The sequence below is a fragment of the Sphaerodactylus townsendi genome, linkage group LG04 (assembly GCF_021028975.2).
Source record: "Sphaerodactylus townsendi isolate TG3544 linkage group LG04, MPM_Stown_v2.3, whole genome shotgun sequence".
Classification (NCBI taxonomy): domain Eukaryota; kingdom Metazoa; phylum Chordata; class Lepidosauria; order Squamata; family Sphaerodactylidae; genus Sphaerodactylus; species Sphaerodactylus townsendi.
In genome coordinates this window covers 77,971,366-77,998,045 of record NC_059428.1, presented here as the reverse complement: position 1 = coordinate 77,998,045, position 26,680 = coordinate 77,971,366, and the positions used below count along the sequence as shown (strand labels likewise).

Genomic DNA, 26,680 nt, shown 5'->3' with positions numbered 1-26,680 from the left:
CTCTCCCACCCCCCAACCCCGGTGCTAATTTTTAATGTTATGAATTTTATTATTTTAAAAAAGGATTAAGGCAGCAGGCCTGCATTTCATCTTTTGGCTTGTGTTAGGTAATGAATCAAAATTCGCCCAGACAGATTACGAGGAGAATGCATTCAGGTATTCCTGAACTGAACTTAAATGTGAAATTAGATGTTTTGGTTTGACCCAAAGCACTCCCAGGTGAAGTGCAGTCTTGGCACAGACTCAGTTGGACCCACAGTCTAGCTTTCTTGCCCCAAAGCTTGAAGGCCAGGAGTTATGACAGCCTCCTGATTGGCTTCTGAGTGCTTTCTTATCCCTCTTGTCTGTCCAGGTAGAGCCAGAAGCAACAGGAAAATCCCTTACAATAGAAAATAAGTACAATAAAACCCCAGCAATGGGTAAAAGCTATAAAATATGTAGATTGACTAAATTTATGTCATTTGAAACTACCCATACATAATGGTACAAATAAAGTTTAAGAAAATTCTACATGCCAAGTTGATAATTTACTAGCCATATAAAACTATGTTTTATATGGGGCATAGTTGCCACTTTCATTATATTTATTTATTCAGCCTCAAAAATCATTTGGGGTGAACCTGACAATTTTCTCGAGCAAATAATTCATACTCAAAGTGCTTATTTTAGTGAGGTTGAAAGTTATAATTATAAAGCTTTAACAAAATGCAAAATTCACCTTCCAAAATCTACCCTGAAAAACAACAGTTATCTCCTTAGAGTTAATGGATAAAATTACTGACTTGTTCTAACTTGTTAGGAATTTTGATAGAGGTGGGAATTCATTTATTAGATCTTAAGGTATAGGAATTCAGTGAAATAGGATATACAAATCAGTAATGTGTCATTATAATATATTTGTACTTTATAGTCTGTATGTAATTGTTATTCCTGTTATGTCTAAATAAGCTCTAAGTCTAGTTAGATCAACAAAAAATGTAAAGAATATTTTGACACGTGACTCTGGAAAATTTACAGTACCAGCCTAAGCAGGTTTTCTGAGCATCCTATTCAGGTCTACTCAATGTGGAGCTTACTCCTAGGAAAATGTCCTTATATTGCACTGTTAATGGGCAGCCCAATCCAAAGCCTGAGGTGGCTGAGGACATTGCTGCTGCCATACCACCACCTCCAGAGAGCTTTTAGGCAGCACAGGGAGGCAGGGAGAAAGAAACATTCTCCAGTCACCTGAATGCCCTCCATTGTCTGAATGGAGTCATGCCACCCTTTTGGGTGACATAATTTTGAAATCCCAGGTGCTATATTCCCAGCACCAAAACCTGGGTAGAAGCCAACTAATGTTGGCTCCACCCTCAGTAATGCCCTTGGAATTGCCAAGCCATTCAGGCATCCTTCTGGAGATGCAGCATTGAAGGCCAGTTTCCCTTCCAGGTCAGGCATCGCTGAGGTCCATATCACCTGGCTGCTTGCCAGTTTGCCCACCCCATCAGCACATTTGCCAAAGACTAATTCACCCCATCCTTGGATTGGACTATAAGTATTGCTGATCAGTCTTGAACACAGTCTTAAAATAGGAGCAAATTTATCTGTAATAGGTTGCCTATAAAATAAATATTAATTACAGATTAATGTTGGAATATAAAGATAAGAAAACTGTGTATATAACTGTAGAACAATGTGTGCAAAACTGTGTATAACTGGGTATATAAAACTGCAGTTTTAATTTCATGTGAATTTAACCTTGTGTATGATTTAAATACCCAAACACCAAATATAATACAAAATAGATATTTTTTGTGTTTCATATGGGAAAAACCATAAATATTAGTCTTTTAATATTTGTGATATGAGAATAGTCGCTTGCACATACTGGAGGCATTAGTTCACTTTCCAGTGGTAAGACTTGAATTTTGTGGATTTATTATGTGAAAATAGCTAACATTCACATATTTATTCTATAGCATAAATACAGTCAGTCTCTCAAGGTTGGCCATTGCTGCTGTAATAAAAGAGGAAAATTTCATCCAGTTCCCTTGTTTCATTGCAACCCACTTTCCTCCTTATTCATCAGAACAACCCTCAAGATCAACTTTTCAGGGGGTTGTACATTTCTACAAACAGTTCTTGTTTCTCTTGAGATAACAGTTGTCCAAAATGATTTGTAAATAACTAACAATGAGAATCTCAAAATGAAATGTATCGCCATCCTATGCAGTTACACCTTTTAAGGAGCAGCAGTGGCGTAGGAGGTTAAGAGCTCGTGTATCTAATCTGGAGGAACCAGGTTTGATTCCCAGCTCTGCTGCCTGAGCTGTGGAGGCTGATCTAGGGAATTCAGATTAGTCTGTGCACTCCCACACATGCCAGCTCGGTGACCTTGGGCTAGTCACAGCTTCTCGGAGCTCTCTCAGCCCCACCTACCCACAGGGTGTTTGTTGTGAGGGGGAAAGGGCAAGGAGATTGTAAGCCCCTTTGAGTCTCCTACAGGAGAGAAAGGGGGGATATAAATCCAAACTTTTCTTCTTCTCCTTCTTCTTAAGCACTGAGGTTTCATAAGCAGCTCTTTTCTGTTTGGAAGTTTTGTTTTTAAGGATAATTCTGTGAATCAGTACTTTCTTCAGTGAGCTCAGAGGATCATGCTCAAGGGTTCTGAATCCTTTGGAACCCATACCACTTTGTCGTCAGTTGGATCCAATTTCAAGCAAAGCAATGATTGGCCATTTCCGCACAATCCAGATATCCTGGGATGGGCAAGTGAAATATCCCAATTCATGCAAGTTTTCTGCACGGCTCCTGGTGCTAAAGAGAACCTGCCCCAGTGTTGCCTTGAAATATTTCCCTTAGCCTAGCATTTTCAAAAATCGGCAAATTGGTGATTCTATTCAAATATCCCAGAGTGACCCTGCTGCCATAAAAATTCCACAGGAGTAGAACCAGTTTATTTTTCCTACCTCGCTGCTCTCAACCAAGAGGTTTGCACATGCAGGGATGCACTTGTGGTGTAAATACAAAAGAGCCAGGCTCGTGTGAAACAAACTGGAGTATTACCTCCTGATCATAACTTGGATCCTGGAAAGAAACAGGTGGCTGTGCGGACGGAGAAACTGGGATAAAATAGACCCAGGTTAAAAAAAAACCACTGGTGCACAGGTTAAATTTTGCTGTGCAGTAACGGCCATTGAGTACATGAATATGCTCCTCTTTACTGGGTTTTTTCCTGCATACAGCAATGATCTTTTATTGGTTCACGCATTATCACTACTGGTGTTCCCAATTTATTTCTCTGTCTCTTTCTATGATATTTGTGTACCATCTATGTGTGATGTTCCATGTTAACATCATTTATTAGAAAAAAAAATAGATGCTGATGTTAACGGTAATGCATCTCTTAGTTTTGCCTTGAGCATGGAGAACCCACCTCAGGAACTATAATTTTTAAATCAGAACTGTGTATTCATGAATTTTAGTGATATCTTTAGTGGTAACAAAATTGCAGCAATCAGCGATGAAGGTACCCCCAGGGACTAGGATTGCGAATAGGCCTGGAAAAATGTGTCCTGTCCCCCTTGCAGTGATTCAATGTTTAAAAAATAGGCATGACGGTAAATAACATTGTCTGGTAAATAAAATCCTATTGACTTTCTTTAAGAGAACAGATGATTTTTTATAACATGCATTTGGCATATGGGGTCAAAAGAGGGATGATGCAGATTCCTTTTGGCACCAGCGGAGCAGGATCAGACTAAGGTGTTTGTAGTCACCTCATTTCTTTTAAAAGGCAAATCATTCTAGAGATGAATAAGTGTTTTAAGCTAGCATTTCAGCTGTATAAATTAACATATATGCTGCCTTATGCTGATCCATTCTGTCACTAAACTCTTTCTGCATTGCATTTACAGTAATGACTACAATACCTATTGGTTTGCTGTTGACCCTTGGCTATATTTATGTCTCATATTCAGGGAATTTATTTGCATGGAAGAATCAGATGCTCCAACTTTCTTCCTACACTGACAATACCATAGAATTCTGTTGATATACAGATCTGGGGATATAGCTATGTATTTTTGCTATATGGCTGAGTAATCTTTAGCAGTATTTTCAAATAAATGGGATGGGCTACATTTGGCATAAATTACTGAATTATATGTAGTATATCTCCATCATGCAAACGGGAAAGTACTACATATAATTTTAAATTTATTTTTCTTTGGTACAAGATTATTTTTATTTTATCGACTTTCTTTGGAAACCTAACTGTTTCTGTTTGCTTGTTGTTGTTTTTAATGGCACCTTTACATCAGTGTAACTTATGTAATTTACAGTTACACAGTTCATTCAAAATAGACATCAATTTTCATGGTGTATATGTGTTTGTGTGTTGTGGAAAAGAACAAGTTCTGTATCTTTTTAAGCCTATAGAAATAATAATGTAATTTCACTTTTCAAATAGAACCATAGTTTTCACAACCTTACAGTTAGTAAACTGGAAAGCTCTTTGAATTAGCATTTGTCCCGTATGTATTCATCATGCCTTAGCAGAATGCTCTATGTAATTTTTGGATTGGCCATGTAAATACCTTACAGAAACAGAGAGAATATTTTATATCTCCATCATTTAAATGATAGGAGCTTTTAACTTTTCCTATCAGTAAGACAGACATCTAAGATTCTAATGCAGTGTCTAGAGACCTGTGTTACAAGCAATGCAGCAGTAAAAATTAATTTAAATTTCTTTGCATTAGTAGGAATAACTGTGATGCATTTTCTAAAGTTGCTGGAATAAAACTAAGCAAATATCTCACATTAATAATAGATCATTAAATTTGGTACTAGCTAATTTAAATAGCTTCTTACTTCATGTTTCCATCAGCCTCAGATCTTAAATTTGACAACTGTGGTGGAGGAAGGGGAGATCTGGAAAAATAATGATATAAACATTTTGTTGTTGTGCTTTAAGATGCTACCCATTTTGTGTTTAAATTGTTACTTACATCATTTTGTGTTTTAATGCATTATAAAAAGATTTGAAGAATTAATTTATGATAAATTTGTATTAAAACATCACAGAAATGATAGTATTTAATTATTCAGCATGTGGTTGAGACTAAACATGAAGGCATAATGATTTCATATGAAGACAGCTAGAGATAAAACGTGCCATGTTCCCAGTGCACATATGTGCTATCAGCCTTATTATAAAGTCAAAAGAAATCCTGCCACTTCAAGGACATTCAGGATTATGCCAGAAAGGCCCAACAACAGGCTAATAAGCACATATTCTTTAGAATTTAGAGTTCATCTTCCTGCTACAGGACAGGATTTTCTTGTGAATTGTCTAGGTTCCTTTAGATCAATTGAGATTATTTTATTAATGTTATGCATTACAAATAGCAGAAGCAGAGGTCAGTAGATTAACAACATGTTAAAAGTGGGCAGCTGAGGTTTGTGTTTAAGAACAATTTTTTTTAGGAATTATATTACAGTCTTTCCATAACCTTCTGTGAAATATTAATAAGATGATGTCTAACAATATATTGGCGCTGCATCAAACTAAATCTCAGCTATCTCTGAATTCTAGGGTTGAAGCCATTTATATTTATTTTAACTCCAATATAACTTCATACAGAATTTGAACAACTGTCAGGCATGCACTATCAAGGCACCCATCTTCCCTGCTTTCCTTATGCCCTGCCCCCTGCTCTGGCTTTGTTGCCTGAAGGGGCTCTTCAGAGGAAGTTAATAAGTCCTTTGCTTAAAAAAAAAACACCCTTCATTGGCTAATGATTCAATTACAAGCAATTCTCTGCTTTAACCTCTGGGAAGGTGATAAAGCAAGTGACCAGCTCCAGGGTTCCTGGATGACATATCTACTCTTGACACATTTCAATTGCTTCAAACCTGGGTTTGGAACTTAAATGGCTTTAGTTGCACTGGTGCATGATTTTAGTTTAAAACTGGACCGGGGACCATCACCCTTGTATTAATGATCTTTGAATTCTTTTTCATTCCTTTATTGGAATATGAAATTGCTATTAGGGGAGCAGTAGTAATCTTTGTCTATTTTTGTCCAGTTGCACATGAAGTGTTTTCACCAGAACTAGAATCAACAAGTTTGGATTTGTCCTAAGTGCCTCAAAGTTCCATTCTTTCACACATAGTCTTCAAAATTTAAATGAGGTTTCTGAATGAGATTTTTTAGAATGTTGGGGTTGTGAATCATTAATAAACACACGAGTCCTAGCTCTGTATTTCATTTTACAAGCCTCCAGATGTGTCTGCTCAGCTCTGAACTGGTCCTTTGAGGCTGTAGACAAGTGACTCTGGCCCTTTCCACACGGGTAAAGAGCGCCCCAGGGATGCTAAAACAGCTTCCCTGGGGAGGGGTTCACACGGCTGCTGCCGCTGCATTGCAGCAGCGCTGGCCTTGCAGCAGCGCTGGCCTCGCAACCCCCGAGCGGCGCAAAAACGCTGCTTCGGAACCTCGCTCTCTGAGCATGCAAATGGCAGCGGCTGGAAGGCGCCATTTCCCCCTTTCCCAAACACCTTACCATCCCCTCCGGCCTTCCGGCACATCGCACAGGCCAGGGGACATGCCCCCTGCCCTGCAACTCCAGAGCTGTCGCGCAGGGCAGGGGGGGCATGTCCCCTGGCCTGTGTGACGCGCTGGAAGGCCGGAGGGGACAGTAAAGCGTTCAGGGGACAGCACAGCCTCTGCGCAGACTGCGCCGTCTTCCCCACCCCTACCAGGACCATCTGTGCGAATGGTCCCGGGGGGGATGTCGGCATTGTTTATGCTGACGCACCCCTGCAGCGTGGCTGTGCAGAAACGGCCTAAGGCAAAACAAGGTGAAGCCAATCTCCAGACAAGAGAGAAGTAATGCTAATCAGGAAGGCTGGTGGGTTGGAGGAGCTGGATCCATTTGTGATGGCTACAGAGATGCTGTCATTTGCAGACCAAGTTAAGAACTTTAAATGCTCACAGACCTCACCTAGTGTGATGACCAAGAGCTTCTATCAGCTTCATCAGGTTTGCCAACTCTCATTTTTCTTAGATTTGCACTAAGCTGCGCTATAGGACAATTGAGAAACTGCAGCTGGTTCAGAATGCTGCATCCAATTATTGTCAGAGGCTAGGTGATGAGAACATACCTCACCTATTTCAAAATAGCTGCATTGGTTGTCAGTTTATTTCTAAGTTTAATTTAAGATACTGGCCTAGCACTAATGTATCTAAAGGACCATCCCTTCCTATATGCCATCAGGATACCACCTGCTAGCTGTTCTCCTGCTTAGACTATTCTATGGCCATTGTAGCCTCCCATTCTATGGAATGAACTTCATGATGAGGCATGGGACACTATCTCTATTGCTGTTTAGGAGATATTGCAAGGCTAATTTATTTGACCAGGCTTTTAATAAGGTGTAGGGTGCAGATATTCTAAGGGTATTATATATTTTAAATTTGGGTTTTCAATAAACTACCTGAGATATGGGAAATGTGATGTATAAATATTGTAATCACCTTCTTTATGCTAGATGTAGGGGAAGTCCACACATAAAATTTTAACACTCAGGAAACCTACCTCCACATTGCTTGAATGTGAACAGTATTTGTGGTCTGGTCTGTAATATCATCTGTGATGTGATAAACAGGGTTGAACTTACATGTCCTGCTTCAGATCACCCACAGTACTGCTCAGTATTTTAATAGCTTTAACAATCGATCTCTATAGCTTCCAGTTGAAAGAGAACACTTCCAAATGGAGAACTCTAATGCCCCAACACACTGAGAGACTGCAGCCAACATTAAGAATGAGAACTAAATGAGGACTCTCTCTTTCAGGTCTTGACAGGGAAACAGAAACTAGTTTCTGAGGGCTCAGGTAAAGGTACACACTAATAATATACATGACATGGTCCTCAGCCAGTTCCATATTAATGTTTATTACTAAAGTTTTCTTGGATCAATTGTAGTAGCTGAATTTTCTTGGCATAGTACAATCTTGTTGCACATCTCATGCTGACAAACACAGCTGGAACAGCTCAGATAACAGTGAAAGGCTTTTGAATAACTAGTTAAAGACAGAGATTTCAGAAAGCAGATTTTCCCCCTACCAGCTCAGATTTGTAAGGTAAACATTTTCAGCATCCTAGGTTTTATGTACCCAATAGCAGGTAGTGATTTTCTTTTTAAACATAGAGGGTAGTGTGTTTATCACTAAAGCATGCTATCCTGACAAAAAGCTGATCTTTCAAATGGCATAATCTGTATTAAAGCTAAAGTGTAAGCCACAGATCAATCACATTTTCATTTTGAAGATGCATTGGTAGAAGGCTTTAGTTGCATGTTCTCATTCTTTTGAGAACGAATTAGGAAGTCATCTTCAACAAGATGACAGAGGGTTCACATTTTCTCCAGCTTTTTGGCATAGTAGCTTAGAAGATCAGTGGATGTAACTTGCAGAGCTCAGGTGGATTCCACATGGGCCAAAAACAGTGGTTGAAAATGGTTTGAAAATGGTTTAAAACGGTGTAAAACGGTTTACACCATTTTCACATCACTGTTTTTGACCCATGTGAAATCTGCCTCAGATATGCAATCTATCATTGTGTTGGCTGCAGCCTGGCTTTTGTATCTCACATTCTTTGTGCACTTCACTGGCGCTGACTAGGGGTGTGAAAAAAACAAAACAAAATTAGGTAAAATCTGAAACTGGGTATACCAAAATTTTCCAGATTCTTGAATAATCCCAAATCCCCATTCTGGTATGGAGAGTTTTTAGTGGCTTTTTAAAAAAATCTGAAATGTTGGGGGTTCAGGACCTGCTGAATCGCACCACTGCAGGGGTGTAGCTAGGGCAGTTGTGGCGAACCTTTGGCACTCCAGATGCTATGGACTACAATTCCCATCAGTCCCTGCCAACATGGCCAACATGGCCAATTGGCCATGCTGGCATGGGCTGATGGGAATTGTAGTCCTTAACATCTGGAGTGCCAAAGGTTCACCACCACAGAGCTAGGGTAAATGGAGCCCAGGGCAAAATCTGAGTTTTGCGCCCCCCCCCCCCAATATGGGCAGCGTCTCTCCCCCAACATGACCAAACAACATTTTTTGCACCAGGTCATCTCAAAGTCACCATCACATTATAGAACGTGCCCCAACACACAAATTTGAACACACCCAGGGCTCCCTAGTTTAAACAACATTGAAAGTGATGCTATTTTTGATATGGCGGGTTCATTCCTTGAAACAGCATCACCTTTAATGTTGTTTAAACTACAGAGCCCAGATTCTCCTTTTAAATCCACCTTAAACGGATACTCTGGTCTCCCTAGTTTAAACAATTCCAACATTGAAAAGTGATGCTGTTTCAGGGTAGATTCCCACCGGCTTTCAATGTTGGTTATTGTGGGAGTTTTTACAGTGTTGCGTGGCTGTGGTCTGGTATATCTTGTTCCTAATGTTTCACCTGCATCTGTGGCTGGTATTTTCAGAGGTGTATCACAGAGAGAAGTCTATTATACTCTGTGTCCAGCCTTCTCTTATAACAGACTGCTCTCTGTGATACACCTCTGAAGATGCCAGCCACAGATGCAGGCAAAACGGTAGAAACAAGATCTACCAGACCACAGCCACACAGCCTGTAAAACTCACAAATACCAGTTGAATCTGGTTTTGAAAGCCTTCAACAATACTTTCCATGTTTTTTTTAATCTGGAGAGCCCAGATTCTCCCTTTAAATCCACTCCAAAGGAGGTGGATTTAAAGAGAGAACCTGGGCAAAAAAAATTTGAGGGTGCCTGTCAGGGGAGCAAATGTTTAAGCCAACAGTACCTCAAACTTTTAGGCTATCTCTCTTAGGAGGCTCTCTCTGAATTAAACCACCCAGGTTTCCAGGTTTAACTCAGAAGCTTCCAAAGTTATGGACCCTCGGAAAAGGGTGGCAGCCCCACTCTACTCACATTAGCCTCCCATTGGAAACTATGCGGGGATGGGGGCACCCCTTTTCGTGGGTCCATAACTTTGGACCCCCTGGAATCCAACCTTCACTCAAACCTGGTAGGTATCAGCAGGAGATCATCCTTATTATACCACCTAGAGTTTAGTAAAGTTTGGATCTCAGGGGTCCAAACTTATGGACCCTCAAAATGGTAGCCCCATTTACTACTAATAGCCTCCCTTTGGGAAACAATAAATGGGAGTATGGGGTCATTTTCCATTTTGGGGGTCCATAACTTTGGACCCCCTGAACCAAACTGCACCAAACTTGGCTGGTATCATCAGAAGAATCACCTGACAATAGCTTGAAATATTGGTGCCGCTAGCCTAAAAACTGCGCCTCCCCTGCAGGCTTCACAGAAATGGAAAAAAAACACTGAAAAAATAGAAAAAGCCACAAATCGAATCCTTTGCAATCTTTTGTGCTCTTACCATTACAAGGGGTCGCCCGGGGCACTTGTCCCCGGATGTCCCCATGGTAGCTATATGTTCCTTGGCACCCTCACTAGGCTCCAAAGGTTCACCACTTGGGTGGCAGCAAGGGCCCAGGGCCTACCAAGCTTCTGGCATGCCTGGAAGGAGTTGAGCTCTGGGCGCAGGCTGGCATGGGCTCTGGCTCTGGAGGGTCAGTGACCTCCCTTGACCTGTGGCGCCCACCTTAAAGGGAGAATCTGGAGTCCCTAGTTTAAACACCATTGAAAATGATGCTGTTTGGGGGTGGATCCCCACTTTAAGTGCTGTTTAAACTGGGGACCCCAGATTCTCCCTTTAAAGTGGATTTAAAAGGAGAATCTGCGGTCCCTAGTTTAAACACCATTGAAAGTGATGCTGGAATCCACCTCCAAACAGCATCACTTTCAATTGTGTTTAAACTAGGGACCCAAGATTCTCCTTTTAAATGGATTCTTCCCCACCCTGAAACAGCATCACTTTCAATGTTTGGTTTCTATCAGATTCTCCCTTTAAATCCACATGTCTAAAGTGGCAGTGGGATTTTAAAAAAGAGAATCTAGGGAAATTTGGGGGGTTCCTGCTGTCAGGGGTGCAATTGTTAAGCTAGCAGCACCAAAATTTCAGGGTGTCTTTAGGAGACTCTCCTGATGATACCACCCAGGTTTGGTGAAGTTTGGTTCAGGGGGATCCAAAGTTAGGGACCCTCAAATGTGTAGCCCCCATCTCCTATTAGCTCCCATTGGGAACAATGGGGGATGGGGCACTCCCTTTGGGAGTCCATAACTTTGGGCCCCCTGAACCAAAACTCACTGAACCCAGGTGGTATCATCAGTAGAGCGTGGGCACAAGGAATGGGGGGAGAATTTTTAATGCCGTCTGAAGTTATGTAATTTATGTATTTATGGTTCCTCATTTTTAGCGGGGATTGATTGCTTTTAATGGATTTTAAATGTCTGCATTTGATTGTTGGACACTACCCTGAGCCCTCAAGAGGAGGGCGGTGTACAAATTCAATTAAATAAATAATAATAATAATTATTATTATTATTATTATTATTATTATTATTATTATTTATTTATTTAATTTGTATACCGCCCGATCCCCGAAGGGCTCTTAATAAATAAGAGTCTCCAAAAAAATCCTGAAACTTTGGTGCTGCTAGCCTAAAAACTGCTCCCCCTGCAGGCCAAAAACTGAAAAAACACTAAAGATACAAAAAACACAAATGAACCTGATTTTTTTTACTCCCCATGTCCCCATGGCAGATATGCCCCTGCCCCAAAGTTGCCCCCATCCATCCTCCACTGTTTCCAATGACAGAAAAAATGGGGCCCATAAATTGGACCTCATGACCCAGTAGTTCTTGTAAGGAGAGCCATCAGCAGCTATGTGGCAAATTTGGTGCCTCTAGACCACTACCACCACACCAATCTACATATGTATTCACCATAGGCTTTAAAGTTTCCCATAGGCTTTTTCAAGGAAATCCTGAAAAAAAACCTCTTTTTTGCTTTTTTTAGGTTTGGCTTTTCAGCTGCTTTTAAATGGTGCCTTTTTTGATTTGGCAAAGCCAAATGCACATTGCTAGTGCCTCCTAAGTGGCCTTCATCTCCATAGTCTTCTCAGAAGTAGCCATGGGAGTAGTGTTCTCCCTGACTCTTCCACACAGACTTGAGAGGATGCAGGGGAGCAATGGTGGCTGACAATATCCCCCAACAGACAGGCTCCCTGTGCATAAGAGGAACCTCTGAGTCATGAGTTCTTGCCAGACCATCTCTTTCTTGATTGTATGCTATTGCTTGCAAAATTAATCAGTATACTGAGATGGTAGGGAAAGATTCTAAGCTTTCAAATAATTAAAATACAACAATAAAAGAGTCCATGCAGTAAAATAAATACCACCAATGACAACCTCATACTGCCTAAATAACTAACAATCAGAAAACAAGAACTCTTTCAGCAAATGCTCAGCTTCAGTACTAAATTTCTGTAGCATTACGTATGGCACAGAGTGGGATAGTCAATCAGGCTTCTTTTACAAGCAATTGATATTCTCTATAACTTGTGCATAATACTGTCTAGAGTGTTAGATGGATGTTAACATTTCATTACTCCTGCCATTGATTTTTTCCCCCTGCTTTTTCACAACAAAAATAAAAATGTGACCTCTTATTCCATGGAATAGTTTCAGAGCACTTGGCATTACTGACACTTTAATTAAAATTAATGATGGGCTCTTTCATTTATTCTTACCGGTAAGTGCATGGAATGCATATATTGAAATAGATGCATTTATTTCTCTTTGAAAAAGAAATAACATTATATTTTTAAAAAGCTGACTGGGAGAGAAAAAAATCATGCCCATTTAGTCCTCCCACCCTCTTGTTGCTGTCAGCTGCACTTGGTCAGTAAGGAGAAGCCAAGTTGAAAAGACTGAAAAGATTGAGAGTTGCCTAATTTTTGGTACTGACTGCACCTAAAGAAGCCTTCACACTGACTCACCTCTACTAACAGCTGTCCTCTTCCAGCTTAGCTGACCTTCACAACTCAACCCTCCTGTGAGGGGCAGTTCCAGGGGAGGAAGCCAGAGCTTTGGGTTAGATGTCATCAATATCCAGATGACACCCAGTTCTATATTTCATTGTCCAAACTTCCAGATGTTTCCATCGTGGTTTTGAGCTAGTGCTTTCAGGCTGTGGTCAGGTAGCTAAGGCAAAATAAACTGAAGTGGAATCCAGAAAATACATAGGAAATGCTGGTTGGAAAGGATGATGTTTTCAGAGCAGGTAAAGAGATTGGGAGTGCTAATGGACCTTTTTTTGGTCTTTGAAAAGCAGGTTGGCACAGTGACCAGAGGCACCTTCTATCAGCTGCATCTGATTTGCCAACTTCCTCTAACTAGACTCAGATGATCTGGCTATGGTGATCCATGAACAGTTACATGGTTGCCATTTTGTTGCAGAGTTCAATTCAAAGTTCTGGTTATGTCCTTTAAAGCCCTTTGCAGCCTGAGACCCTTTTATCTGAAGGACCATCTCTTTACCTGTGTCCTCGTATGCCAAATACAGTAATCAGGCAGCCATCTGCTGGCTAGCCCACCATTGAGGGTGGCCTATTTGGTATCGAACAGAGACTGGGCCTTTTCCATTGTAGCTCTTTAGAATGGGCTTCCTGAAGAGGTGAGGAAGGGCATTCCCTGGAGATTTTCAAGACACACAGGAAGTTCTGCCTGTTTGCAAGGCCTTTGGGAGGGATTAAATGGCAGGAATATTTTAAAGTGGGGAAGGGATTTAGGACTTACTATTTTATATTTGTTTTAGCTGGGGACATTTTAATTATTATTGTAAGTCACCTTGAGCCAAGAGGAGGGGTTGACTATAAACATGCTAACAAATAATACTATTAGAATTAATATTTTAATTGAAATTTTTTCCTTACATTTTGTTTACATTTATCAGAAAGAGAAATCAGTCTCCATTTGTATCTTTCTACCCATTTCTATGACTGTTGGTTAGTGTGGGGAATCTCTGTCACTGAATTTTCTTTCCAACTATTATTATTTATTTATTTAATTTAATAGACCGCCCTACCCCTGAAGGGCTCAGGGCGGTTTACAGAACAGTTAAACACTTAAATACATTATATAATTTCAGTTAAAACAATAAATAAATTAAACATTAAAACACGAGCAGCAGTAATCTTCTATAATAAAAATAAGATTTGTGGGAAGGATACATATGCTCATATTATATTATGGGAATGCCCTGTAAAGAAAGCATTCGTCAAGAGAATCTTTTGGCTTTAGTCAGGCGCAGGATTTTTAATTTTTTAAACATTGTAATTGCTTATCTCCAAGGTCATGTTTTCAGGCCGACTATAAGAACATTCAGTGGAACTTCTGAATGGGAGGGGGAATGTACTCATTCCTGTTGGGTGGGAGCAATTCATTCCAAGCTTGGAAAGTTCATTCAGGGTAGCCCCAGGATTGATTGGAAGGGGTCCCCAGACTACAGCCAGCATTTTCCATAAAGAGTCACCAATGCAGCAGCTAAGCATTCCCTTCTTACACTACCACACCCCTTTATGGCTGCCAGAGAGAACTTTGTTTATGTTTTGCAACCTAAGACCTCAAGAACAGCTATGCTGTATCAGACATGAGTGAGTGTGTAGTGATTTAGCTTTGTTATTTTCTGTGTACCTGTTATTACCAAGCTATTATTGCCAAGCTGTGTACCTGTTATTACCAAGCTCTATTTGCTTTGTAAATGAAGTGAGTTTACTGGCCAAACCCCAAATGCTTAGTTATATTATGGACAGCAGCTAGGCTTTTGCAGCTACATGTCCATCAAAATTATATTTCACATCTAAAATGTGAAATTCCTGATTTAACTAATGAAATGTTATTTCTTCGTAGGTAAGTGAAATGTTATGAACGTTCTGAAAATGTGGAAAGATTTTAAATGCCACTAAGATTTAAACATAACTGTATTCTATAGCATACAATCTTGAAATAACAGGTTTTCAACACTCATTTGGTTTTCAAAGACTAGAAATCAGTCAATTTTATGCCAAAGAAAGTGACTAAACATTCAGGATTATCTGTGAGTTTTCCCCAGGTGATGTTCCTATCCACATACATCTTCAAGTGAAGATATGAGCTGCCTGCAATGCACTGTGGCATTAATTCATATTTTGTGCAAACATCCAAAGATTATACAAACTTTCTTGTTATTAAACTGATTCTTCAGAATCTCCAAACTATTTTTATAGTTGTCAAAGTCAAAAATAATATATAAAGAGATAGTAATTTGAAACTTTGGGAAAATATTGTGGTATAGCAGCAATTCTCCTATAACTCTTTTTGTTGCCCTCAAAATGTTTAAAAAATAAATTGAAGACTATACAGGGTAGCTTTTTGATCAGGAAATTCTGCTAAAACTAAAATGCATGTGGAACATGTCTAGAATTTGCATCATAGCCAAAAGATTTGAAGTGTTTATCTCTTTCCTGAATACTGTGCTAGGAATGCCCACATTTTAAACCAGAGTTAAATCTGAATATATTATAATGAATAGATCTGTTACACAGAATTTTGTTATCTGTTGTACAACCTCTAGTTTTATTAAAGAACAAGGAGAGGGAGGGAGAGAGGGAGAAACACAATTTTAACTGATTAGCAACTGAAAATAAACTTTTCCATTTTCAATGGCAAAATAGTTAACAGGCAAATGAAGCAAGCAAGCACAATCATGAGGTAAAGGAGACCAGAAGGGCCACTAATGTAAGTGCAAAGTGATATGCAGAGCTGCAAATTTCCTGTTCATATAGCAAAAGGAATCTGTGAAACCTATGTGACAGACAAGATTGTATACTTTCTTCTATCCATTTTTCCCTTTCCCCACTATTTATAGACAATAAAGATTATGATGCATATCTGTCATACACCAAAGTGGATCCTGACCAGTGGAATCAAGAAACTGGGGAAGAAGAACGATTTGCTCTTGAAATCTTACCAGATATGCTTGAAAAACACTATGGATACAAGTTGTTTATTCCGGATAGAGATCTGATTCCAACTGGAAGTAAGTTTCAGCCTGCTTGCACCTGTATACTTCTATATGCTGTGCTGCTTTTCTACTGAGTGCTGCTTTTCAGTACTGGAGCTAGTGGTCAAGATGGCTTGGTCAATGAATATACAATTCAACTGGATGTGATCTACTGCTCTGCAGAGCAAGTTGGAAGTCTTCTTCTAGCCTAAGGAGACTTCCTGCAATTTGCCTCTTTCCTTTGAATGCAGGCTGGAGTAGGGTTTGTATGTTATTAACTAGAGTAGTAAGATGAATGTCACTGTATATTTAGTAATAAGTTAAACTGAAGTTAGAAAGATCTCCAGAAAAGAAAAAGTATTGAAAATGCTGATGGAATCACTATAGGATATGGCAGCCAGTGGCATACCCCAGATCATGGGGTATCCACGCTGGGTGCCCAAGCTACATGCTGCCGAGCCCTGCCCTCCTTACCCTCCTTAAGAGCATGTGCAGATGTACACATTTTAAAATATTGGAAGAAACAGTTGTCCAGTGACCCAAACTCCTTGTGTCACCAGAGTCTGAGATTTAATCTGATCCAAGAAAAACCTCGCTCAGAATATTTGATCTACACGAAAACATGCTACTTTATACCAGACTAGCAGGGCCCGGCCACGCATTGCTGTGGCTTATTGTGGTGAAATGGGAAAGGAACAGCAGCAGCAAATCAATTGCAGAGGCCAGCAGTACGTGCTCATGCAAACACGCAACCTGATACTGTGCGATGTCATTGATGTGTGTGCCCGCATTCCTTGGGGGGTGGGGGAATGGAAAGGCACCCCTCCCACACATCTAGGCTGGCTGGTCATGATCCTTTACCCGGGAGTAAGTGTGGTTGGTGGCAATGGATGTCGCTTCTGAGGAAATCTTCTGAGGGCGCGCGACGAAATATCTTCAAAGCGCATGGTATTGTCACGGGTTGCTGTACCGAAGCTTTACTCCTGGAGTAACGCTGCGGCCTTTGGTTTTCTTAACTGTAACCGCAGTATTCAGGGAATCTAGAGTGTCTGGCCCCTCCCTCCCATCCCTTGCATGTCGCCCCTCACTCTCTTCCCTCCCTCACTTCTCTTCCCTTGCATGCCACCCCTCCCCCTCCTTCCCTTTCCTTTCCCTCTGTTGGGTGGGTGGGTCATATCAAGATGCTGGGCCCCCTGCCTTCCCTCCCTTGCATGCCACCCCTCACTGTCTCCCCCTCTCACTTCTCTTCCATTGCATGCCTCCCCCTCCGTCCCTTTCCTCTCTCTCCCTCTCTTCCCTTGCATGCCACTGTTAACGCAGGTTAACCAGTAAATAAAAGAAGCTCAAGAAAGCTCAAGCCTATACAGAATAAAAATCTTTTAGGAATTTTATTCAGCCAACAATGGGCAATAGAGTACCAGGGAGCCTCTAGAAAAAACAGTGTGTTCTTACTTTTATAGGTTACATCAGAATAGCAGTAAAAAGGATACACCCCAAAATTCATCATCATCAATTAGTCATACAGAAAGGTGGAGATTTCCCTTTTTCCAACAACAATTGAACTTTTTAAGACCCTTATTGGAAGGTGGGAACACCTGATCTTTTGACGCAAGATGAACTAGGACCTGTTTCTTTCCAATCTATTTTGCCTCTTGTTCTTCTCAGAAAGACAACCTAAACATCTTTATGTTTCTCTCTTCTGTCTCTAGAAGAAGGGCAAATTCAAGGTGTCTGATTAGGAACTGTAAGGCCTTAAAACAGTTGAATCTGCACATTTTGTATAACTCTGGACAAAGGGCACTCTGCTTAAACTATCAAGCTTGCCTAGTAACAGAAAGAGGATAGACTTTCAGGCCTGCATCTTTTCTTTGCTCAGCTGCATTTATGGTTGCCAACTCCCCATTACAGAAAGAAAGCAATGGGAGGCAAGAAGAAAACCTTTGCGTATAGTAAAATATATCCCTTTCATGCCTTCTGCGCCTACACCACCCCTCCCTCCCTCTCCCTCCCTTCCCTCTCCCTCGTGTGTATGTGTGTGTATGTGTTTCACTTCCACTCGAGTTACTGCCTATGAACTGTTTTCACTGCTCATATCTGGCCATCCGAGTGGACATTCTAAGCAGCACGAACATTCTAAGGGTGACAGTTACACACAGGCAGCTGCATGTCCTTCACCAGGGAGCGCCAGGAAAAAGGTGTTTTACCTGGGCCAGGTGTGAAATTTCAGGTATGTGAACATCTAAAAACACTCTCGCCTGGCTGACTATAGTGGCTGAGAATTTTCAGAGGAATTGGCCCAGCAGTTACTGAGGTATACTGTCATCAACAAAAACGCTGTTAGCTTTTTATATAGAGAGATTATGTTCTCAATAGTGGTAGTCAGGGAACAGATCTGTGGGATTGGATCTTCCATATGGATGCATTGGAGATCGAACCAATAGATAGAGATTGAACCAATCAATCTAAAGTTGCCCCCTTCTGTAAATTTTTTAAGAAGGACCATATTAGATCGCCATATTTAGAGAATTTGCCAACTTATATCTTTAGAATGACATTTACCAACTTGAGATTCCTGGCCATACCAACGTCAGTGTATAGTGCACAATGTAGTAATGTACTAGCACCTAACTACAGATATATCTGTGGTAGTGACGCAGATGAGGACATTCTGCACTATGTTTTGGAGTGTCCCCTCTATGATAACATAAGAACCAAATACATTAGAAGGGTTCTTCCAATTGTGGGGGACACCGATAACACCGGAAAATTGATCTGTCTATCACCAATCAAGTAACATTTTTTGCTCATGCTGCAAGAAGAATCAGTTAAGTATGGTGTAATGATGTTGTGGTGTATTATTTGATAGGGATATTTACATTAGTACTAATTTAGTCTATTTTAGCTATGTTGGTATACATGGGATGTTTTTTGTGTATGCTTTCATCTTATGATGCTGTGTATGAAGAGATTGTGAAGGCCTATGGCCAAGACAATAAACATACTACTTGTACATTCTTGATCTTTAATCTACAGCACATTCTCATAGAATGATTTAACTCTAGAGCTACAGGAACTGAACTTGTTATTAATATTGTGTGCTTAAAAGGTTAGGATATAAAATGTTATTCTAGTAATGAAAAGCAAATTGACCTTGACTCACTTTGGAAGCAGTTCAGTAGCTTCCTCAGAGAACTCTTGGGAAATCTGGCCTTTTCTTTAAGATGCTCTGCCAGGTCATAATATCAGCAGCAAGCTATATCCCGTTTAGGATAAAGATGACAGGAGATTTGTGAATTCATCTGCCATTTCCTGGACCATCTTTGTTCTAGAATGCTCTGCTTGAATCCTACTGTCTTGGCAACATAATTAAGTAGGCACTAGGACCCCAGGCAGAGCATTCTAGAGCAGAGATGGTCCAGGAAACGGGAGATTAATTCACAAATCTCCTGTCATCTGTATACAGAATAAGTTATAATATTAGTTACAACAACTGTCCCTTCAGAGCACTTTAGAATTTCTGCATAATTCCTGAGCACTAATTACAGCTCAAGGATAATTTTAAGGAACCTAAGAAAAAAAGCCAGGAACAAGGAGACGGGTATAATCCCAGCCCAAAGTATGTGGGCACTCATCAGTCCAAATAAATAATATTTTTCTAGGTAAAGTTCTCTTATATGCTACAATAAAACCTCTGTTGTCATTGCTTTTATTTTTTATTGTTGGTAGTGGGACCAGAAACTTTCCCCCATGCCTACTCTTTGTCAAGGAATAACAATCTCCCACCTAGACTGAGCAAAGGGCAAGGTTGCACTAGAATAAGGGAGGTGCACATTAGGGGTGGGCATTTGGATATGCTGAAAGGAAAAAAACACTTTGGCTTTTTAAAAACTTTTTCTCACTAAACAGAGAGACACCATTTCAATGATGTCAAAAAGGCAAATCCCCCCCCCCCCAATCCAATTTTTAAAAAGATTTTGGGGGAAGGGTTTCAAATCCATTTTACACTAGGGTAATCTTTGCAGGGCTCTTGGAGGCTGTGTTTTGAGATAGAGGCACAAAATTTTCCACATAGCTTCAGGTGACTCTCCTTAGAAGAACCCTCAAGTATGGTAAATATTTGATCAGGGGTTCAATTTTATGGGGTCCCAAAGAGGATCCTCTATTTATTCTTAATTGTTTCCAATGGAGAAAAAAATGCTAATCCATAAAATTGGACCACCAATCCAATCTTCACCTAACTTGCAGGTTTTTGTAAGGAGAGTCACCAGCAGCTACACTGCAAAGTCAGTGGCTCTATCTCAATGAAACTGACTGCCCCCTCAAAGCCAATAGCTAGGAAAATTTTCCCTCTGTGATTCCCAGTTCTGACAAGATTTCTGATAGGGTTTAAAGAAAGATTTCTCATGTTGATAACACCCAGGTTTGGTGAAGTTTGGTTCAGGGGACCCAAAGTTATGGACCCTCAAAAGGGTAGCCCCATCTACTATTAGCTCCCATTGAAAACAATGGGAAATGGGGGCACCCCCTTTGGGGGTCCATAACTTTGGACCCCCTTGAACCAAACTTCACCAAACTTGGCTGGTATCATCAGGAATGTCGTCTGAGGGTATCCTGAAATTTTGGTGCCACTAGTCTAAAAACTGCGCCCCCTGCCAGCCAACAAAGTAAAAACAGAAAAAAGTTTTAAAATGTATTTTCGATTTTGGCGCCCCCTGCAGGCGTGCCCGGTGCATCACACGCACCCCCGCCCCTTGGTGGCTTCGCCACTGTGCTACTCCCTATGCTATCATTGGACTTGGAGCTGTTTTTCAGGCTAACAACCTACCTCATAGGGTTGGTGTGAGGACAAAATTAGGAAAGAGTTGTTGGGGAGAGAGCCATGTATGTTTTGCTAGGGATGGGAGATGTTTTGTGAGCTGGTGCATTATTTGATCATGGTAGGGGAGGGTGGCTGCCCATATGGGGGGGGGGTGCCAAACTCAGGTTTTGTCCCCGGGCTCCATTTTGCCTCGATACACCTCTGTCCCCAGGAGCAGCCAGCTCTGGCTGCATTGTGTCCTTGGGTTCTGCCTCAGAGTCCTCATGTCCTGGTAAGTACCCAGGGGCTTGCTCATGACACCGACATTCAGAAAGTTCTTCCTAATGTTTAGTTGGAATCTCTTTTCCTGCACCTTGAATCCATTACTCTGCATCCTAGTCTCTGAGGCAGCAGAAAATAAGCTTGCTCCCTCTTTAACATGGCATCCCTTCAAATATTTACACATAGCTACCATGTTTCCCCTTAACTTCTGCTTCTCCAGACTAAACATCCCCAGCTCTCTAAGCCTCTTTACATAGGATATGGATTCCAGACCTTTTACCATTTTGGTTGCCCTCCTCTGGATACATTTCAGCTTGTCAATATCTTTCTTAAATTGTGGCGCTCAGAACTGAACACAGTACTCTAGGTGAGGTCTACCCAATGCAGAGTAGAATACTACAGTTACTTCCCTCGATCTAGACACTATACTCTTATTGATGCATCCCCGAATTGTATTGACTTTATTGGCTGCCATATCACACTGTTGGCTCATGTTCAGTTTGTGATCTACTAAGACTCCCAGATCCCTTTCACATGATGTGTTATCAAGGCAGGTGTCACCCATCCTATATCTGTGAATTTCATTTTTTATGCCTAAGTGTAGAATCTTACATTTATCCGTGTTGAAATTCATTTTGTTAGATTTGGTCCAGCTCTCTAATCTGTCGAAATCATTTTGAATCCTGCCCTGTATTCCAGTGAATTAGCTACCCCTCCTAATTTGGTATCATCTGAAAAATTGATTAACATGCCCTCTATTTCATTATCCAAGTCAATGATAAAAATATTAAATATCACTGGACCCAGGACAAAACCCTGTGGCACTCCACTACTCACTTCTCTCCAGGATGAAAATGTGCCATTGATGAACACTCTTTGTGTTCAGCCAGTCCACCAATTACAAATCCATCTAATAGTTGCATTTTCCTCAAAGAGAGTAGCCCAGCCTGTGCTTTTTTGACAGTGATGGATGTGCAGAAGGCACAGGGTGCAGGCTGGCCACAGCAGAGGTAAGATGCTCGGATGGGCTCCTGTGGTGAGCCGAGACTATGGTGACTGGCAAGCTGAGCAAAAGTAGAGAGGGGTGGGCTTAGCATACACACCCTGAGCTCTGGAGGATCAGGCTTTCAGGGTTACCCCATTCTTATTTATTTATTTATTTATTTATAATGAGATTTATAAGCCGCCTCACCCCCGAAGGGCTCGAGGCGGCTCACAGAATGGCTGCACATTCAATAACAATCAATAAAACCTATCAAGTACAAGAGTGCAGCTTAATTCATTAAAGGGAACACTCTCTTTGGGATGGATTCTCTCAACCCAGGCTGAGAAAAGGTCACAGGGACTGGTGGCCTCCTGGATTGCCTATATCCCTAACAGGAGGGGGGGGGGGCAGAACAAGGCATCTCTCCTGCTTCTTTCTTACCATGATTCCTTATGGCTTTGCATTTTTTAAATTTTGAATTGGAAAACCACCTGGTACACAGTCTTCCTAGTAAACATTATCCCAATGGGTCAATAATACCTGGTGCTTGCATAGAGGACTACCTTTACCTTTACCTTTACCTTTTGGAGCAAGACTCAAATGACATGGCTTCTGTATCTCTGCTATGTCCTTGTTTCAGGTGCACAGGGGTGTCAGATGTTGGGGGTGCAATTTCAGTGTCTGTCTGGACACCATTTTCTGTAGATATGCCCCTGGCTATAGGTTACAGATGGCCTTCTCCCTTCTCTCCCCCTCCCCAAGAAGTTGCTACAGAAATTGAATTATCTGGATAACAGTTAGAACATTCCTTCCTTCCCTGCCTCCCTCATTCTAGTACCCTTTGATACAGCTCAATTGGTTTATTTTTACTAGGTCATATTTTATTTGTGAAATAATAGGTATGTTTACAATGTTAGAATTGGTTTTTAAAATTTGCAGTAGATGTAATACCAAGAAAGAGGTGGGTGGGGGCTCTAGGGTTGTGGCCTGGGATCCAAGAAGACAACAGCCCCTCCCCCCATGTTTGAAAATGACTGTTTTAGAGCCAGCTTTCACAACACAGCCTTAAGAGTTAGAATATAAGGTATGCACTTTTCTCAATTTATAAGCGAGAATGTTAGGTCACCAGTTTTTAGTTGCTGGCAGTGACCAAGCAAAAGGTTATTTGTAACCATGTATTGAACAACTGTGATGATTTACTGCATGAATTAAAAAGATTGCAGTTATTCCTTCGCATGTTTTTCAGTTCAGGTACAGCTTTTAACTGATCTTAAGCCACTCTCTTCCTTTGCAGCATACATTGAAGATGTGGCAAGATGTGTAGACCAAAGCAAGCGATTGATCATTGTCATGACTCCAAATTATGTGGTAAGAAGAGGCTGGAGTATCTTTGAACTGGAAACAAGACTTCGAAACATGTTAGTTACAGGAGAAATTAAAGTGATACTGATTGAATGCAGTGAACTCCGGGGAATTATGAATTACCAGGAAGTGGAGGCCCTGAAACATACCATCAAGCTCCTTACTGTTATTAAATGGCATGGACCAAAATGCAACAAGTTGAATTCCAAATTCTGGAAACGGTTACGGTATGAAATGCCTTTTAAGAGGATAGAACCCATCACACATGAGCAGGTTTTAGATGTCAGTGAGCAGGGACCCTTTGGGGAACTGCAGACAGTCTCAGCAATTTCCATGGCTGCTGCTACCTCCACTGCTCTTGCCACTGCCCATCCTGACCTGCGCTCCACTTTTCATAATACATATCATTCCCAGATGCGCCAGAAACACTATTATCGAAGTTATGAATACGACGTACCTCCTACTGGCACCTTGCCTCTTACCTCAATAGGTAACCAGCATACCTACTGCAACATCCCCATGACACTTATTAATGGGCAGCGACCACAGACAAAAACTAACAGAGAGCAGAATCCTGATGAGGCTCATACGAACAGTGCTATCCTGCCACTTTTACCACGGGAAACCAGTATATCAAGTGTCATTTGGTGACAGAAATGGAAGGGGGAACTCAGCCCCCTTGAGTAGAAGCAAAGTCTGCAGTCTGGTGCCTGGAACTACATCCTCGACTGCTGCTGTTAAAAATGCATTACAATCTATGAATCTGAGGAAAAACAGGGTCTTGTACATATGTTTTTGCAAATTTCTTTGTAGCATCAGTCTTCCTGTTTTATCCATGTCTCTTGCCATTCACATTTTGACATTTTGACTTTGTTTTATATGCCATTGGGATTTGTATATTTACATTTTTTAAAAGAGAAAAACGAAGAGACTGCTGTATAGATAGGAGAACCCTTTTTGCTTCATTAGTATAGTTTGTGTTATTTTTTAACATTTCTTGGGAATGCTTGGACAAAGCTCTGTTGAGTCCAGAACATTATCCATTTTGTTGGCCTGCCTAGCCTGATACTCAAAGGCCATGCTTGCAGCAATTCACCTCTGTGTGTGTGTGTGTGCATGTGTGCGTGTGTGTGTGAACACTTGTTCTTAGGAGGACCCCACTGATGGTTCATAGCCCTCTTCTTTCATTATTCCACTGCCAAATCTAACTCTCCCCTTTATCCTTCCCCTTTTTACAGCACCATACTGGGTAAAATTATAGATGGTTAAATTGTCTAACATTTCACATAGTAAATAGTTGTGAAACAATAAAAAATACCCAGTCTGTGTCACTTGCTTCACAATAACCACTATGACCACAATGAAGTATGTAGAAAGAAAAATAGAAGGATTTTTTTTGCTTTATTTAATGAGTTGATTGTATTCCTTTTATAGATAACATGCTGACTCTAATTCATTCACTTCCTGAGAAAGTGTTGGATGTGTTTGTGATTCCCCTCACACACATTTTCAGGTTAAGATTCAGTAGTTTTGTTTCTTGCTTTGAATTCTTCAAATGAGATTATTTACATTTGTCGGGCAAGTAAGGCAATAGGCACTGAAGTGCACTAAATCCCACAGAGATTTACAGTGACAGCTTCCAAACCAAAAGAGAACAGGAGGACAATATCAAATATGGTTTGTCACATTGTATTACAGAAAATGCTGTCTTCTAAAAAGTAATGAGAATATGCTTTTGCAGCTGATTTTTTAAGTCCCCGTGTATACATAGAAGTTTGGGCTTCTCTTTTTCTTTTCACTTATTCAGAATTTAGCATTCTTTATTATTCATTCTTCTTTTAAAATTTGTAATAATAATTTAGAGGTTTTTTAATTCCAAGGTTGTTTAAAAGAGATCTCAGGAGGTTGCAAAAGTAAATACCAACAAACATCAATATTTTATACAAGATTAATATTTAAATCAGACCCAGAAATGTTGGAAACAATGTTACTGAATAAAATAAACTAGTTTTATTTTGAATGTATGATTTCATCTTTAAAAAGTGGAAGAAAGAACATGCATATAGGCTCTGGGAAATATTTTCTGCATAATCTCAGGACTGAATCTTGTCTATTTAGAAGTCAAAGAACATTTATTGTAGATATTGACAGAAACCAGAGTTTAATTCCACATTCACCCAATGTTTACACGATCAGCATTAATGTGCATACTTTCACACACTGATGCAACAGTCACTTTTCAAGACAAATTGCGGGGAGTGAGGTAGAATATTTTATTAATATAGAACTAGACTATGGGAGCACATTTCTAATAGTGTAAATTGATGCATTGGAGCACTGATACTGGTCAATTTACACCAAGAGATAATGTAACCTTTTCTTTTCTGGCACTCAACTGCAACAATTAAACTGCTGACAAACATTTTTTGAACCTATTGAATTTCCTGTTATTTGGGGGCATTGTCCTAAACAGCTGACCAGCCAATGTTGTGTGCTTTTGTTTTATCATTAAATAATCCAGATTATATTTTGGTTTGGATAAGATGCAGTGTGATAAAATAATGTGTAATCTGTAGTTTAGAAATATGTCTAAGTTTTGACTGAAATAATCAGTCTCATACTGTAATTGGTACGGAAGAATCTCAAAGTCAAGTTCAAGAAGTTCTGGGATGGACATAGACATTTACTTGCACACAGATTATTCATTTCTGTGACAGTTCACTCAGGTCCTTTTCTAATCAGTAGTGTGCCTCCCCCACCCACTCCCCAGACCCTGTACATGTGCCAAATAAATTGCAACAAGCAAATAAAGCTGCCAGGGCAGATAAAGTATGAAAGCAGCTTTGCACATTTTGTTCTTTGAACATTTCAGATGGCTATTATTTATTATATACACCTGTCAGCTTCTGATGGAATTTAAGGGCCTTTGACAGGATTCCAACTCTCAGTCCCTCCCACTTGTTCCAAATATACAGGGAAAGGCACATCAATCCAATGGCCTTTCCCTTTATATTTTCAAAGCTTAAATCTGGATTGTGAAGTAAATGTAGAGCATAGCAATTTGATGGCAGTCACTGTAGGTATTAGTAGAATTGATTCTTTTTTTAAAAAAAAACTTTTCTTCTATTTTTAATGTAGATTAAAGCACTTTGAATAGCATGATTCAGGGATTGATGGGTACTATTTGATATTCACACTACTTAAGAAAAAATTCTTATAATGCTTTTGTCATAGTAAATAAAACAAATAA

The 26,680-nt window shown here is 40.3% G+C and overlaps 1 protein-coding gene across 6 annotated transcripts in view; it reads left to right on the top strand.

Moving 5' to 3' along the window:
• IL1RAPL1 (interleukin 1 receptor accessory protein like 1) overlaps positions 1-25,957 on the top strand; it is a 949,422-nt gene extending 923,465 nt beyond the window's left edge. For all 6 annotated transcript variants that reach the window (XM_048494984.1, XM_048494983.1, XM_048494987.1 and 3 more), the window contains 2 exons: positions 15,869-16,039; positions 23,363-25,957. In XM_048494984.1, the coding sequence (XP_048350941.1) occupies positions 15,869-16,039; positions 23,363-24,081 (890 nt within the window). In that variant the 3' untranslated portion in view covers positions 24,082-25,957. The remainder of the gene's footprint in view (positions 1-15,868; positions 16,040-23,362) is intronic.
• The last annotated feature ends 723 nt before the right edge of the window (positions 25,958-26,680 follow it).